General features: G+C 40.6%; 1 protein-coding gene across 2 annotated transcripts in view; it reads left to right on the forward strand.

The window, feature by feature from the left end:
* Positions 1-18,441, forward strand: part of IP6K1 (inositol hexakisphosphate kinase 1) — a 66,602-nt gene that overhangs the window by 27,506 nt on the left and 20,655 nt on the right. For both annotated transcript variants that reach the window (XM_014840438.3, XM_014840437.3), the window contains exon 2: positions 16,534-16,878. In XM_014840438.3, coding sequence (XP_014695924.1) covers positions 16,656-16,878 — 223 coding nt within the window. In that variant the 5' untranslated portion in view covers positions 16,534-16,655. The remainder of the gene's footprint in view (positions 1-16,533; positions 16,879-18,441) is intronic.

Below are 18,441 nucleotides of genomic sequence, written 5' to 3' on the forward strand. Positions count from 1 at the left end.
TTTCACATAGTCTCTGACTCCCAGAATCCTGAGAGCTCTACGTGTTCAGGCTGTTCAGTTCCTTATGTCACATGAGGGTCAGGAAAGAAAGCTGAGAGAGTGGAGAGATGTGGAACCTGCTCTTAAGGAGTAATGTTTCTTTGGAGACATCTCTACACTTTTTTAAGTCGGGAAGTTGTTATGGATTTGTGTAGATGACAGTTAGTTCCCATCTGTCTGGAGCTACAGATTGTCTATGAGGTAAATGGAAGTGCTTTTCTAATGTTTAAAGGCGCTTAAAAATAGTAATTCTGATGTTTCACTGGAGGGTAGAAGACAGCTGGAGTCTAATCTGCTTGAAGAAAACTATCGCATTTTGTGAGGCATTAAACAGGTCATTTACTTCTTATGTTCACAGGTTTTCCCCACACTCTCTATCACTTTGCATATTTCTCATCTGCTTCTGGGTACCCTCTAAAAAAATCTTTATCTACATGATGGGTTTTCAGATGTGTTATTGTGTGGCCCCCAGTGGTGTGTGGTTCTGAATGAAGGAACTGCCTATTGAGTTTGTGCCCTGAAATCTTCTTGCATTGTTTTCTGAATGTCTGGCTGTATAAGAATTGTGCTGTGTGGGTCTTGAGGGGGAGAGGTCTTGCAGGAGGGCAGGAACATAGGATATCAAGAACATGGTCCTTGAAGGAGAGAGCTTGAACCGGTCTCTGTCCCAATGTGGGAGTAGCAGCAGCTTATTCAAAAAGAGCAAAATTCAGTGGAGCTATATTTTGTGGTAGACACTTCCTTATAGCCCCAACTATAGCTGAATACAACCCAGTGTCCATGTCTGAGGAATTTGATCTTTGATTGTATTTTCAGATAATCTGCAGAGTATTATACCATCAAGACGTTTGAGTGTGTGATCTCACCACCACAGGGAGAGTCCTCTGGATTGTAGCCGTATCTGATTTTTAAATGTGTGTTCCCTTTTGGTGCCTTTTTAAAAATAGTGCGGAATTCAGTGATTTAAAACTCCTTTGGGGTTCCTGACAGTTTTGTGGTATCATTGAGATACCACAGGAAAGACAGAAGCTATTTTATGGTTGCATAATTCCTAACTCTGGAGGTTTTTCTTGTTCTAAGCTAGTAATCATCTTCAGTGTATGTGTGGGGGTGGTTGTTAAATGAGGCCTCCAAGTACTCTAAAAAGCTCAGTGCTGTGACCAGAGCTTTGGCTTCACTTCTCCTAGGTCTAGGAGATTTTATTTCTGTGTTTTACCTCTTTAACAGCAGGGCACATGTGAATATCACTAGTACAAGGTAGTAGATTTGTACCTGGAGTAACCTCCAGTTATAAACCTAGCGTTGCAGCTAATTGAAATTTTGAGGAGTGATAAGAATTATTGTTCTTTTGTTTCTGTTCTGAAATAGCACATTTTATTCAAAAAATGTTATGGTGAGGGAAAATCCCAAGTAGAGAGGTATCTACATCAGTTTCCCAGCCACTTTAGGGTGTGTTCACCTCTGCGTCCGTCCTGTCAGTTTGCCTCTACTGTGTTCAGCTTCTCTTTTACTTGAGCTACAATAGGATGGAGGAGGAGAAAAGGAACGAGAATTACCAGTCACGTCAGAAACCTAGGTTGTGAGAACAGGCATGATACTCTGCCTTTGCATCTTTCTTTCAGTTGTGCAGCAGCTTCTCTCTTCAGCTTTGGGTCTTCACTGGGATTGGTAGTATGAGAGAAGTCTAGGAAACTCACTCTTCCATATTTTAGCATTTTAGAAAGTCTCATTTTAAGTGTTCTGTGGTTTGTGTGTTGTTTTTTTAAGAACAATTTCTCCTGTCCTTCTATGTGTGTGCTTTCTAGGTTTGACTATGTTTAGGTTTTGTTGTAAATGTGCTAGGCAGAGACTGACCTGATTCAGGTATGGCTTGTCTGAACTGACTGTTTAGTCGTAGCACTGGCACCCCTTGGCGTCTTCTTAAAGAATAATCCCATACAAATGTGAGCAGATAGTGCTTCAGGTGAGAAACATGTTTCTTCTTTCTTTCGGTGTTTTCTCATTTTGATTTCCCCTGTATCACTTTGGACCTGTATTCTTAAAATTCTGTCCTCAAACCCCCTTTTTTCCACTCTCTTTAGCACAGTTGAGACAGATATTTTCAAAAGAATCTTTACTAAAAAACTACATCTGGGGAAGCACAGGTTTCTGATCTTCAGAAATCCTGTAAAAACAGGAAAGGGGTACACTGGATTCTAGCTTCTCTCTTTGTCCTAAATTAATTCTGTTCTGGCTGTTTCTCAATGGGCTGGCACATCTCAGGCCTCCTGCCAGGTTTGCTTTCCTCCTTGCTCCCTGTTTGTTCTCGCCCCGGTGTCCTCAGGAGAATGTCACTGTGTCCTTTGCTCCTGGAATAGGACCCAGGAGTCTAAACAATCCTTCATCTCTTCTCTGAGGACAAACAACGAAAGAGATGCCTTTAAGCCTTCTTTCTCTTTTCCTTGCTTCATACCTCCCAGATTGCCTTAGGCCTTTGCACCCATTTCTGGTTTCTAGGTGAGGGATGTGCCGGTCCCTGGTAGATTGGAAAGGTAGGCTCAGGTTGACAACCCTATTTACCTTGACAACATTCCCTATATTTCCCTCCTCCTTAAAGGAGAGCTTTGTGAGCATCTGCTTGAAACAGTCCACGGTGATGAGGGAAGGAGGATTGTCCCCTCCTACTCTTCTAAGTATACCTAATCTGTATCAGTGCCTACAGTCTCGTATGTAAAAGCAAGAATGGACCTGAATTTAAGAAAGCATTAGGTTCCCTTGGTTGTGTGCTTTAGAGAACAAACATAATTTCATGTTAGTTTTCTGCTGTAGTTTTTTTGTCCCTGAATTTCAGGGTATTTCCATGTCTTTTCCTGTCAGAGTCCATATCAGCTTGTTATTTGTGAAATTAGTTAGAAATCAGTTTTCGTCAAGTCCAGAGCTATGCAACTCAGACTTTGTATGTTGTTCTTTTCTGTTAGAGTAATTTACCAGTCTGTTATGTTCTTTTTAGTTGAGTGATTTTGCTATTTTTCCCTTGGATTGTATCAGAGAATAAAAAACAAACTGAAGATACATTATTGCCAAAATTTTACTGAGCATTCCTGATTTGCCAAGTTTAATTTTGAAAAAACTAAGTAAATTTCATGTGATTTTTTTTTAAAGAGCGTGTTGTTTTGCCATTATGTTTTTAGTGCTTAAGTGGATATATTTAATTTAGAAGAGGTGGTAGAAATATTGGATATCTAAACCAATTTTTAGGAAATTTGCAAATATACTTGTGCAGTATGAAGGCACCAAGAATGCCTCTCTTTCTAAAAAGATTGCATATAAAATCTAGTTGGTTAATCTGAGGCTATAAAAATATGTTGGCTGTAGAATTTGCAATTCTAACCAAGCTTCTTAGAGTGCATGTATGCTGATCTGCATTTTGAGTGTGTAACTGTGCTCATCTGACCAACAAACTTCGTCGCTAGGTATTGTTTTGCTCTTGCTGAGACTGCCTTCCTAGTTCTTAAAATAGTCCTGACCTTATTCACCACCATATCTGATTGCAATTTCTCTTTCTTTGCCAGAGCTTTTATTTATTGCCACTTTCTAGGCTTGCTGTGTTGTTGAATTAAAACAAACAAACAGAAAAACTACCGTTGTATCTCCTAAATTTGGCTCAAGTTCTTTGATGTGGTTCATCCTTTATTTTTTATTTATTTTTTTTGAGGACGATTAGCCCTGAGCTAACTGCTGCCAATCTTCCTCTTTTCGCTGAGGAAGACTGGCCCTGAGCTAACATCCGTGCCCTTCTTCCTCTACTTTATGTGTGGGACGCCTACCACAGCATGGCTTGCCAAGTAGTGCCATGTCCGCACCCAGGATCCAAACCGGTGAACCCCGGGCTGCTGAAGCAGACTGTGCGCACTTAACCACTGCGCCACTGGGCCAGCCCGTGGTTCATCCTTTAAAATTGAGGTTATCTGTATATTTACCTGATTTTCCCCTTGTTTGTCTTTTGTATCATTAATGAAAATAGTCTAATCCTCTTCTTCATCGGCTATTTTCTTTTTCTTTCCCTGTCTTGTTTAGTTCTGTTGCTATTTCTATCCAGGTACATTTCAACCTGTTTTTCTTTCATATATCAAATCTTTTTAGAGTCAAAACACAGAATTTTGCTTCTCTTTATTTGTTGATTTGGACTTCTGTCCCATGGCCAATATACTTTGTTCTTTGTAAAGCCATGTTACCTCTTTGTTCTGGTTTTGGTAGCCCTAGATTAGAAGTCTGTAAACTTTTTTGATTTACAACACTAATTAAAAAAAAAAAACTTGTCCCTCCATAAACATTTTTTCATGTTACATACTTACCCTACTGTACACATCTGCTATATGTATCTTATACATACATACATACATTTATTCAGCTGTTTGAGTTTTTTTTTAAGATTTTATTTTTTCTTTTTCTCCCCAAAGCCCCCTGGTACATAGTTGTGTATTTTTAGTTTTGGGTCCTTCTCGTTGTGGCATGTGGGATGCCACCTCAGCATGGCTTGATGAGCGGTGCCATGTCCACGCCCAGGATTCAAACCAGCGAAACCCTGGGCCACCGAAGCAGAGCGAGGGAACTTAACCACTCAGCCACAGGACCGGCCCTCAGCTGTTTTTATTGTGTGGCTACCATGTGCCAGGCACCTCTCCAGGCATTTAGTATAAATATAGTAAACAAAACAGACAAAGAGCTTTTCCTTCATGGAGCTGACATCATAATGAAAATAATAAACAACAGACATTTATTTTATTTTATTTTTTGCCCTCAGGTTGTTTTGGAGCTGCAGTTTTGTTTTTTTTTAAAAGATTGCCACCTGAGCTAACATCCGTTGCCACTTTTTTTTTTTTTTTTTTAAATTCTTCTCCCCAAAGCCCCCCAGTACATAGTTGTATATTCTAGTTGTGGGTCCTTCTAGTTGTGGCATGTGGGACGCTGATGAGCAGTGCCATGTCCACGCCCAGGATCCGAACTGGTGAAACCCTGGGCCGCCAAAGTGGAGCACGCGAACTTAACCACCCAGCCATGGGGGCTGGCCCCAACAATGGCCATTATTAATAATTAAGCTATATAATGTGTCATAAGGTGATAAGTGCCATAAAAAAGGAAAAGAGCAGATTAAAGGGGATGAAGAGTGCAGGTGGATTTGCAGTTTAAATTTAGGAGGTTAAGGTAGACCTCATTGAGAAAGAGACATTTGAGGAAAGACTTTTGAAGGAAATGAGGGAGTTAGCTACGACGTGGATATCTGGGGGAAGAAGGGTCCAGGCAGAGTGAATGGCTCGTGCAAAGACCCTAAAGTGGGAATACGCCTGTGTGTCTAGACAATATGTTTAGAGTGGGGTAATAAACAATGGAGAGAGGGGTAGGAAATTGGAGCAGAGAGAAAATGGGAGTGAGGAGGAATAGAATTTGTGCGATCTTGTAGGATATAGTAAGGAGTTGGAGGTTTTTTTCCCTTTTTTGTGAGGAAGATTGGCCCTGAGCTAACATCCGTTGCCAATCTTCCTCTTTTTGCATGAGGAAGATTGACCCTGAGCTAACATCTGTGACAGTCTTCCTCTATTTTGTATGTGGGATGCCACCACGCTTGATAAGCGATGTGTAGGTCTGCGCCTGGGATGGAACCTCCGAATCCCAGGCCACCGAAGCAGAGTGCACAAACTTAACCACACTGCCACTGGGCCAGCCCCTGAAGTTGGACTTCTACTCTGGGTGAGATGGGAGCCATTGCAGGATTTTGAACAGAGAAGTCACATGCTCTGACTCTCAGTTTCAGAGTTACTGTGGTTGCCGTGTTGAGAACAGACTGCAGGAAAGCCATGATAGAAGCAGGATACCAGTTAGGAGGTGAGAGATGTTGGTGATCACACCTGGGGGATAGCATTAGAGGTAGTGAGAAGTGGTTGGATCTGGATATGTTTGGAAGATGGAGTCAGTAGTATTACATGATATAGGGTTTGAGAGAAAGAGAAGAATCAAGAACGACTGCCAGGTTTTTGATGAGAACAGTTGTAAAAATGGAGTTGGGGGTGGGGAAGACTGCAAGTATTTTTTGTTTTTTTGGGTGGGGGGGATGAGTTCTGGCCATGTTAAATTTAGACTTCCTAGATCAAATAGGCAGTTGGATATATAACTTTGGTGTCCAAAAGAGAGGACTGAACTGAAAGTGTAGCTAGACAAGAGAGGACCAAGGGCTGAGCCGTGAGGCCTCCAATGTTAAGAGGCTGAGCAGAAGAGGTAGAATGAGCAAAGGAGACTGTGTAAAGGAGGACGAGGAGAGTGTGGTGCTTGAAGGCCAAGTGAAGAAATCAGATCAAGAAGTTCTCATATTTTCCTCCCACTTCTAGGGGACTGTGATGGTAATCATATCCCAGTTTGGAACCATTGCTAGTATGTTCTTCTCCTCTCATTTACTGTATTGACATCACGTTTTAGCACTATGAAGGCTTTTTGTTTTTTAATTAAATATAAGTTCAGAAAATAATATAATACTAATGTACTTGACACATAGATTTAAAAATGTTAACATTTTACCATATTTGTTTTCCAACTTCTTAAAAAGAAGTAAAAAAATATAGGTAGAGCTGGAGTTTCCTTTTCTTCCTAGATACCAGTCCTCTCCTTTCCTTTCCTCCTCTAAAGTGGGTACACATCTTTCCATTCCATATCATTGTTCTTGTTAATACACATATGTGTTCATAAATTTGTGTATAATATAGTATTGTTTTATGTATTAAAATTTAAATGGGATCATGCTAGAAATAGCATTTTCAAAATTGGTGTTTCCAATTTGGTTTTGAAATGTATTTGTGTTGACTTACATAGATCATTAGTTCAGTACTGTACAATTTATGAATATACCCATTCATTTATCCATTCCCCCCTTGGTGGACATTTAGGTGGTTCCCCATTTTTTGTTACAACAATGCTGCAGTGGACATCCTTGAACCTGCCATTTTGGGCATGTCCTGGGTTACAAAGGGTGCACATCTTGGGTTTTGAGTTGCCATCAACAGAATAGGAGATGGACCATTTCTCCCTGGCTGGCCAGTGCTTGGTATGTTCAGGCTTTAATTTTTTGCCAATTTTGTAGGAGTGAAATGGTTTCCTGTTTTGATTAGCATTTCCCCAATACTTGTGAGGAGAGCATTTTTTTACATGTTTATTAACCATCTGAACCTCCTCTTTTTTCCATTTTCTGGGTTCTTCCCCATTTTTATTTATAGTAGTTCTTCATATATTATTTACTATTTTTTTGCTAAACATTGCAAATACCATCTCTTAGTCTGTCTGACTTTTATCTTCATTTATACAAAAAATAATGTGGCTAGGGGAGTGGAAATGAGGGAATTGCAGATGGGTGGGAGGGGTCTTTTGGGGTGATAGAAATATTGTAAAATTGGATTGTGGGGATTGTTGTACAACTGTGTAAATTTACTAAAAATCATTGCATTGTACACTTAAAATGAGTCAATTTTATGGTATGTAAATTATACCTCAATAAAAGCTGTTAAAATTTTAAAAATTTTAATATGGTCTTATTCATCAGTTCTTCCCATTGTGGTTTGTGCATTTATGTCTTATTTATGGAGTTTTTCCTAATCTGTTGTCAAAAGGCATTTAAATTTTTTTCTAATTACCTTAAAGTTTATTTTGCACATTTAGACCTTAGTATATAGGGAATTTATTCTGGAGTATTGTTGGAGGTAAGGATAGAATTTTATCTATGCAGAGTGTTAGTCTAGCCTTGTTTATGACTTAGATCATCTTTTCCCAGTTGATTAAATGGGTATTTAAATACTACTTCAATCGCACACACCACTCCCACGTCAGTATGTGTCTGTTCCTAAGATCTCTCTTCTGTTTTGTTCATCTTCTTGCCTCTCTTTGCAAAATATCCTACTCTATCTTAATTGCTATAATTTCATAAAGAGCTTTGCTATCTGGGAGGGCAAGTCCTCCTTTGTTACTCTTTGACATTGCTGTCTAGCTACATTATTTGGCCATGAGTCTTCCATATGAATAGAGGCAGCTTGTCAAGTTCGTCAGAAGAGTCTATTGAGATTTTGATTGAAATTGCAGTGCATTTCAATATCAAGCCCTCCCTCACATGAATGTGGTGTACTTATGTCTTCTTTTAGGTCCTTCAGTAAAGTTTTATTATTCATCTGGCATAATTTTTAAAGATTTATAGGTACTTTACAGTTTTGGTTGCTCTTGTAAATGGGATATATTTAAACAGTTCATTTTCTAATTGTTTTTTGCTGGTATGGGGGATGTTATTGATTTTTTTTTATTGTTATTAAGCTCTAACTTATGGTAAAGTTCACAAATCTGAGCACACAGCTCAGTGGATATTTATAGTATTCACCTGTGTCACCTCTACCTTTGTGCCCCTTCTCAATTAGTATTTTCCCAGAGTAACCACTGTTGTGGTCTCCATTATCATTGTGAATTTCATATAAACAGAATCATACCCCATGGCCTCTCTAGATTCTTTCTTGCTACATCATGCCTGTGAGATTCATCTGTGTTGTATATGGCAGTAGTTGGTTCTTTTTCATTTCTGTGTAGTATTCCATTGTATGAATATACCACAGTTTAATTTTTTTACACAATTAAATATCCTACTTATTAATTCACAAATAATAAAACCTGATAGTCATTTCACCTCACGAACAGCTTTTGCTTTGAAAAAGGAAAACAAATTAATATACAAATTTCAGCAATATCAGAAACTTTATTTTCCTTGAATAGAGACATAATTCATTTTGGAATTCAGTTATATGTTCAAGGAATTAGTTACTATAACCAGAAAGTCCACCTAACTGTTGTAACTATCTTTGCAGTGTAAATCTATTTCCACTTGCTGCTATTCACCAGTGAAAAAAATTCAACTTCAGATTCTCAACAAGTTCTTTTTAAAAATAGCCTCCTTCCCATTTTATACACTAAAATGTGGAACCAAAGTGTTTTAAATCAAATGAAGGACAGATAGAGACTTCTGTTGCGGGTGATGTGCAAACTCATAGGCATGACTGTGGGGGAGTGGTCCATTCATAAGCTGACAAAATTTTAACCATTTTAATATAAACTTCCAATGATCCAGAATAACTGATTCAAACAAACTACATTATTTCCTCTCTGAGGATTGTTCACCAGGATAACATGTAGAGAATTGTTGTTACTTTAGCCCCTCTTACTCCAGCATCCACAATTGCGAAGAACATCTGCTCCTTTCCCTCAAGTATTGTACCTCTGCTCTGCTCATAAGGGTGGTGACAATGCAGAAGATAATGCAACTATCACTGACGACCCCACAAGCCAAGCCATTGGTCTTTTGGTTAGGGCACAGTCTTTTTATGATAAGACAAAAAAGATTAAAACCACGTTGTGTATTTAGGGCGTAGAAGTTATCTACTGGGTCATATAATTTTAATCACAATATGATTTTCCCAAAACCCAAAACTTAATCTTGTCCAAAGTATCTGTTTTGGCAAGCCAAAGCCTAGCTTGGTGCTCTACTTCTCCCCCCTCCCCTAGGACCTGATTCAGACCCTAATGCAAACAACCCAATGAAAACCGACATGGTAATCAAAACACAGGGGTCTTATCTACTCTAATACATAAATATTAGATAATATTCTTGATTCGTTTTCATCTTTCAAGATGAGTTCGTTTAGAAAGCTTTACTACAAAATACTGAAATGTATCAGGCTTCCCCAGTGGGAATTTTCTTATTTTTAAACGTTTAAATGTAAAATAATTTCCATCCAATACACACAATGCTACAAACTATTCCATAGAAGAGTATAAGATCCTTCTCACAAAAGCAAGATTTTCTCACCAAATATCCTGCCAATAATCATCACAGAAGTGGTGAAGTCTCATCTGAAACAGAGAAAACAGCTACTCTGGAAGCAGAGCTTAAAACATTGATCATGATTTCCACTATAGACTGAATGTTTGTGTCCTCCCCAAGTCGTATGTTGAAACCTAATCCCCAGTGTGATGGTATTTGGAGGTGGGGCCACTGGGAGGTGATTAGGTCATGAGGGTGGAGCCCTCATGAATGAGATTATGCCGTTATAAAGGAGACCCCAGAGAGTTTCTTCCACCATGTGAGGACACAGTGAATCACCAGACACCAAATCTGCCAGTGCCTTGATCTTGAACTTGCCACCTCCAGAACTGTGAAACATAAATTTCTCTTGTTTATAAGCCACCCAGTCTATGGTGTTCTGTTTACAGCAGCCCAAACAGACTAAGACAATTTCCTAAGGGTCCTTCTCAAAACCCTAAGGATGTTCCTCCTCATAGTTACCTCCTTTTAATACTTTTAATGCCCCAAAGAGGAGAAATGCCCTACTTCTGGCAAGGGAAAAAAGAGGTAGAAAGAGAATAGTAAATTTTCCTTCAACTTTCAATCTGGGCAAATGCTGCTTCAGACTTTCATCTCAAAGAATAGGCTATAGAACTTAAATACTAATGGCAGTTGCTTTTTACTTTTGAATGTTTGTTTGTCAGTCATAGCTAAGGAATGTCAGGATGATTGGGGAAAGTGGGAACCTCTTTGTTCCTGGGAGATAGTTTTAATAAATGCCAGTTTTCTGCCAGTCTTAGAAACTGGGGTGGCAGCTCACAAGTTCTTGAGTCTGACCTAGACACATCTGAGCCATGGAATTAAAGTGGCTATTTTGTAACACTCAGGTACCACCCTTCATTCCTTTCCTTGACCCTGGAAACCACCTCTTGCCAGCTCAGAGGTCTGTATCTACAGGAATTTCACTTTTCCAGAGAAAATCTTATGAGTGTTACTTGGAAGGCAAACAAGACAGGTGACTTGGGAACACATTTACGTGGTACTAATTCTACACAGAAAGGTAAAACTTGGCCATGATTTCTGTAACGATACAGCTCTCAGATGACAGATTCCAGGAAAAAAACACTGTGAAACACTGGTCTCTATTTAGATTTCCCTCTGCCCAGAGCTCATAGCACTCCCCACTATAGGCTTGTCCTTGTGCTCCTAGAATGTTAGTCACAATTTCCTGCTCAGGAGGACACTGGGTTATTAGGCACCTTTCCTTCATCTGGGTTTATAGTCACTGATATGTGAGAAGTTTCTGATCCTGCTGGGAGATAGAGGAAGAACAGAATAGTCTCTCCTGTCCTCTAGACTTTACACATCTTTTTTTATGTGTGAGGAAGGTTGGTCCTGAGCTAACGTCTGTTGCCAGTCTTCCTCTTTTTGCTTGAGGAAGATTGTTGCTGAGCTGACATCTGTGCCTATCTTCCTCTATTTTATGTGGGATGCTGCCACAGCGTGGCTTGACGAGCAGTGCTAGGTCCTCACCTGGCATTCGAACCTGCGAAGCCTGGGCTGCTGAAGTGTATTGTACTGATTTAACCCCTCGACTTTACACATCTTAATGGTTTACATTGTATTAAGTTTGAGTAGCTCTGCTGGGTATACTGAAAGGGATATATTAAGATGTTTGGGCCATATTGATAGTCTCTAAGGGAAGTGGTGAAATTATGTAGGGTTTGTTGAAGGGAGGTTTGTAGGTATGTTTCAGTGTGTTCTGACAGTACTTGTTGTTACTCAAGTCCTTAGTCATGACAGGGAGAAGGTTCTTCCTGCCTTACTGGTTTGCATCATATTTGGTTACTTGGTCTTGTTGTGCAGGAAGGTCCCCAGGATGGCTGTCGTCATGCCCAGAATGTTAGTGCTAGTGACCATGTTACACTGCATGATCAGAATACTGTGGTGACCATGTACCTCTTGGTGGCATTGGCAGCTGAATAGCTTGGAGGACTGATGAGTGTGAAGATGCTGAAGACAATGGTGGTGGGTGTGGGAAAAGCCACAGAAGACTTTGACAGTGACAGCCAGGAGTAGGAACATCCAGGGTACTTGACTTGGAGAGGCAGTCAAGTTGTGGCCTGCAGAGGGATCAAGGTTGTAATGGGATCTTCTAGAAGCTTCCTAATTGCAGTTAATTCTGGAGTAGGGCGGGGGATGAACCTGGGCATCACTTTCCTTCAGGTACTTCGCAGGTGACTAATGCACCACTGGGGAAGAGGAGGTTCTGTCTTGTGAGTGGAGTGTTAAGTATGTATGTTAGTGCCCAGCAGAGGCTGCTGGTGATTGGATTGCTGTCTGGGGCTGAAAGGTAAGCTCATTTGGGACACTAACTCTTGCCAAAGGCTTTGAAAATATTGCCTTGGTAAAGTACCTCTCCACAGAAACTTGGGGAACTTTGAACAACTTGGTATTTGACTGGTCTTTTGCTGGTTATTCCTCCCTGTTCAGCTTAGCAGTGACTCCAAGAAATGCTCCAGCCTGTCCCTTTTTTTTTTCTAGCTTCTCGGTATGGTTTTAGATTCCTTTCTGTTCCTCTTGTCCTTATTCACATGCCTTAGAAGTTCCATAGGAATGGAAGGTTCTGTGTGCTTCTGTGGCTCTTGTCTGACACAGGAGTAACTGCATAATGAGCCCTCACTACCTTGCAAGAGGAGTGGACATCAAGTCTTAGGAAGAAACTATAAAATGAGGAATTGCAGTTGTGCTTAAGGGATCAAAGAATAGTTGGGAGACTAAGGGAGACTCTCTTTCTCTGAGCTGTGTTAATTAATTACAAAGCAAAGTGATTTTTCACAGAGAAAAAAAAGATTGCAAATCCTAATGTATTTGAATAGATAGACTTGTGAGGTCTTTATAATATGTGGATTATTATACCTAAGCTTTTTCTCCTCCTGAATAAGCTCTTGTGATATTTGTAGGAGATATTTAGTTGTTGTTCTTTTTTTTAAGTAGAAGTATTTTTTATTAGTCTCAATCTAAAAATTATCCTGTTACTATTGTCATAGCCAAAGATTTTGTTGTACATTATGTACTTGAGCAATATGAATTTCAGATAGCAGATGCATGGGAAACACCACTGTATTGTTAACCAGGTAGGGAACCTCGATTTATTGATGCATAGGGAAAAGAGTACCATTTGTAAAGTTTCCCCAAGGGAAACCTTTGGAGTCATTTATAAAACAAAAAACAAGACATAAACTGGTGGATTTTATTGTTATTGTTAGTTTAACCTATGGCAATGAAACCAGAGTCCCTCATGATTTCAGTTATCTGACATTATTTTTTGATACTTTGTAGCTTTTAAAGAATTTGCAAGTTTTTCTTTATGGTAGTAGTTCCTTAATTTAAGTCTAGAAAAGTCTTCAGAAGCTATTGACGTCTTGAGTGGCATAAACTACTTGAAATCACGTCAGTGTATTTGCAGAGGACAGTCTCCCAAATCTTTGAGGATTAGTTACACTCTGGAAAACAGGATTTCTTGACTCCATTATATTTAGATGCATTCGTAAAAAATAATGATCAATAAGGTCTTGAAGTGGCAAGAGTAAGATTTCTTTTATGGTCTGTGTCTTATTGAATCACAGCAGAATTAGTTCTAAGCTAATTATTTGGGTATTTGGACAGATTCATTCCTCCTTATTAGAGAAAGAATTTTCTGTTTGTCATTTTTTTTGTAGTGTCTTGGTATCAGCCTGTGCACCAGACATAATTCAAATTCTTTGCCTTCAGGGACACTTTAAAGATTATAGAGCTACATTTTTCACTTTGAGGCTTGGGGAGAGTGTGCCCTTTGTCACCAGTGAAGGGCTTGTTCTTTAGTTGTTGGAAGTTTCCCTTTTGTCATCAGAAAACACTTATTGACCTCTTTATGTGCAAAGTGTATTAACTGGAGATCTGGGGATTTTGATGCAACTATTTCTGTCCTTTCATTTAGGATGGTTTTGGCTATAAGTGATAGATTTTGTTACACAACAAGAAGATATCCAGTACTTTAGTGATAGCAACGGGGACCCCAATTTTTTTCTTTCTGTTCTGCATACTCAGCCTTGTCTTTAGGCTAGTATCTTTTAGGGTCACAAGGTGGCTGCAATAGTCTCAGATATCACATCCAGACAAAATAAGATTCTGAGGAAGAAGAAGGACACCTTTCTCGTGGTCTTTAAGAGCAAGGTAACCTTTCCCAGAGAACCCCTGGCCACCTTGAGTATCTCATTGAGTAGAAGAGGGTCATATGCTCTTTTGTAAGTCAGCCCACTTAGAAGCATTGGGGTACTATTCAAGATTCTCCCTGAGCTAGAATGAAATTTCACATTCCCTTGAGGTTTGGCTACCTGAACAAGATTGGGGCACTGTTAGCAAGGAATTGGTGGAGGCCTCTCAGTCCATAGTTTTCACAGTGGGCCTTAGGTGAACACTAGACTTCAGGAGCAATCTCTGGTTGTTTTTGAAGAAGAGAGCGGTCACTATTTCCAGTACTTCCAAGGCTGGGCAGTAGGTGAGGCAAGCCCAAGTCCTTCGCCTGCATCAGCATGTCCCGCAGGGTTAGCAGTGGGCGTGTCTTCATTTTACAGTTGAGGAAACTTGAAGTTAAGTGACTTATCCAAGGCTCCACACTTTGTAAGCCAGCGCTTCACGGAGGTTGAAAGAATTCTGAGCCCTTCTGCTTTTCAGGTTCCATGTTATTTAAAAAGAAATCCCAAAACAAAGTTACAGAAATGTGGTATATTTTACATGTTTACTTCTAAGAAAGTATTTCAAACACAAAAACGGTACCATGACTTTCTGTGGACATCATGTGGAAACAAAATATCGGAAGTCTAGATCTGACTAGAGATTGGACTTTCTGCCTTTCAGTCCTGTGGAGGCTGCAGAGGTTGCCATGGATCTCTCAGAGTCCAAGGAATGGCCATTTCCTTGACCCTCCTCTTGCCCAACTCTTCTGGGATACTTGGCACTGTTGTCCCCTGTCCTTTCTGAGACACCCACTGACCCAAAAGTTTAGCACCTTTCTGGTATCCCATCCACAGTCAGAGGCAATCCCAGGGTGAAGCGGAGCCAGCACAGGAGCTGACTGACAGTACTGACTAGAGTCCACAGTGGGCACCCCCAAGAACCCTGAGAAAAGGCCTCCACAATTGCTTCCCCATTTTCCACTCTAAGCACTGCCACTGTGAGATTCCTTTTATTTTCATATCGTGCTTTTACTCACGGTGGTCCTCTTCCTGGAATTACTTAATTCATTCCAACAACTCCTTTTTTTGAGCACTTACTGTGTGCCAGGAACTGCCTTGGACCCTGGATGGAGATGAGAGAATGGTTTGGTGGTGGTGACAGGGAAGTAAATAGCTGACAGTACAGTGATGATATTGCTATGATAGAATTGGCACAGGGTATCTTAGGAGCCATAGAGGTGTGCACCAAACTCATGTTTGGACAGAATGGAGTCTGGGAGAACTCCCTGGGGCAGAGTTGCCTTATCCTGAAGGAGGACTAGGAAGTGGATAGCTAGGCAAAAACGTGTGTATGCATTAAAGCTGTGCTGATCTGTTTGGGAGAGTGGAAATGGAGAATAATTTATTTTTGTTGATAGCAGTGAAATAGACCATAGTTTCCTGGGCAGCTTTGGATTAAGAAAATTTTGCAGTTTTGCAACAGTGTTCTTGTATAGCCCATTTTGCCCATAGTTGTGAGGTTCAGGAAAAAAGTAATAGTTTATCTCTTACAGGTAAAACCATATTCTTGCTCTACACATATTTTATTTTACTTCTTTAGTCTTGATCTTTCAGATGTAGTCTTGCCTAATACATTCCTAATTTTAAAAATGTATTCAGTATTAAAGAAGTTGCCTGCTACTTTAACTTTCTTGAGAGAAAATTAACATTACAAGGAGGGTATCTAAGTACAGAGAGCTTTTCCTTGTCCCACTAATTGGTAGAGAGTCATACAGAAAGGGAAAGTGTGTGGTGCTGGGTATGGTCATAAACTGATGGCCGCAGATTTAAAGTAGAAGAACTCTGAAGCCTGAATTCCTTTGGGAAAAGCAAAACCTTTTTATGATTCTACAACTCAGCAGGGAATGGCTTTCCCTGCCTGGTCTTGGCACCTTGAGCAGAAAAATTGGGAATCTAGTGGGCCCTGATTTCTCAGGCAAAAATCCTTTGAGTCAGGGAGAGACCCTTACCAGTACTGGATATTGTGAGAAATCTGAATGAATGAATTCGTGTGGCCTTGTGTTTTTTCCTCTGAACTCTTAGCTTTGATTGTGAAGTAAATGAGGGTAGTTGTCTTCCTGATGGCTGTAACTACTGTAGCTCAAAGGCAAATCCTTTAGAGAACTTAGAAGGGATCTGAGAACTAGGAAAGGAAGAGAATGTAGGCGTCTGTGCATAAAAAGATGGATGGAGGAGACCAAAGTTGCATCATTCAACAAAAATTTACCCACCGCCTCTCATGCACCAGGCAGTGTTGTTGTACATGCTGGCGGACCACATAGCAGGGAACAAAACAGAATCCCTGTTCTTACTCAGGGAGCAGATGTTCTGTGAGCTCCAGGGAAATTGCAGCTCTCCAGGTGTTTTGATTCCCTCTTTTCCTCTCTTCCTTCTGTTTAGGAAAGAAGAATAATCTGAACACTCTGACCACTGGCTTTCAGCTCACCAGGACCTTCTACCTCTCTTTTCGTGGCCCATGTGCTGCATCCTCTGCCCTCAGTGTGCAGCTGGCCCCCAACGCAATGTGTGTTTGTCAAACCATGGAAGTGGGGCAGTATGGCAAGAACGCAAGTCGGGCCGGAGACCGGGGAGTCCTCCTGGAGCCCTTCATCCACCAGGTGGGCGGACACAGCAGCATGATGCGCTACGACGACCACACTGTGTGCAAGCCCCTCATCTCCCGGGAGCAGCGCTTCTACGAGTCCCTGCCTCCCGAAATGAAGGAGTTCACCCCTGAGTACAAAGGTCAGTCACTGGTCAGTTTGGAGAGAGCAACAGCCTTGGGCTTGTAGGCCCTCAGCTCAGTTTACCTTGTTTTGTTGGCCATGTGATGTGATAGTAGGTCTCTCTTGTCTCAAAGCAGCTAAGTCACTTTGTTACAAAAATTGAAGGCTGAAAGCATCAGCTGAGGTCTTTAGATTTTGCAATTTGAATTCATTGATAGGTAAACCAAAGAAGAATTCACAGCATTAAGTCCCATTGGTGCAGAGAATGCTATTCTCAAGGAAGTTTCCTCTATTTGCTGAGTGATATAGGAGAGAAGGGGGCAGCACTTTTCTGGTCCCAGAGGAGGAGGAATTGGATGCTTTCCAGGCTAAAGTGGTTAGACAGCTGGCAAGGAGGCTCTATGGAGGCTCTGTCTGTTCGTGCTGGCGGAATGAATTGATGGTAAGAAATTTACAGAAGGACTTGGGCTTGGAGGTCATAACTTTTGAAGGAAAAATAATGTTTTAAAATGTAAATTAACTTTATAGAATAGAAGCTCATGAATATCTACCAGAATTGTCACTTTATTTTAAAATCTGATTTTTGTCACTTTTTACACAATTTTATGATTGCCCATCTTGTGTAAGTTATATTGTTTTGTGTTCTGCTTTTTAACTTTTCCAAAGCTGTATAAATTCAGTCATGTTTACACTATCCTTTACTTAGGGATTCTCAGTTTAGAAAAACCAATTCATATCAGTATTGACTTGTTTCCTTAACTTATGTTTTATTGTGGTGAAATATATATAATATAAAATTTACCACTTTTGAGTGTTTTTTATTTATTTATTTATTTTTTTTTGAGGAAGATTAGCCCTGAGCTAACTACTGCCAATCCTCCTCTTTTTTGCTGAGGAAGCCTGGCCCTGAGCTAACATCGTGCCCACCTTCCTCTACTTTATACATGGGACACCTACCACAGCATGGCGTGCCAAGCGGTGCCATGTCCACACCCGGGATCCGAACCGGTGAACCCCGGGCCTCCGAGAAGCGGAACGTGCGAACTTAACCACTGCGTCAGTGGGCCGGCCCCTTGAGTGTTTAATTTAGTGACATTAAATACCTTCACGGTGTTGTATACCATTGTTATCTATTTCCAGAACTTTTTCATCACCTCGAACAAAACCTCTGTACCCATTATTTTATTTTATTTTTTTGAGGAAGATTAGCCCTGAGCTAACATCTGCCATCAATCCTCCTCCTCTTGCTCAGGAAGGCTGGCCCTGAGCTAACATCCGTGCCCATCCTCCTCCACCCCGTATGTGGGACGCCTGCCACAGCATGGCCTGACAAGTCGTGCGCAGGTCCGCACCTGGGATCCGAACTGGCAAACCCTGGGCCACTGGAGCAGAGCGTGCAAACTTAACCGCTGCGCCGCCAGGCTGGCCCCCTCTGTACCCATTAAACAGTGACTCTCCATTTCCCCCTCACCCAAACCCCTGGTAACCTCTAATCTACTTTCTATCTCTAAAAATTTTCCTGTTGTAGGTTATTTCATATAAGTGAAATCACGTAATTTTTGTCCTTTTGTGTCTGGTTCTT

This window comes from Equus asinus, chromosome 21, assembly GCF_041296235.1.
Source record: "Equus asinus isolate D_3611 breed Donkey chromosome 21, EquAss-T2T_v2, whole genome shotgun sequence".
Lineage (NCBI taxonomy): Eukaryota > Metazoa > Chordata > Mammalia > Perissodactyla > Equidae > Equus > Equus asinus.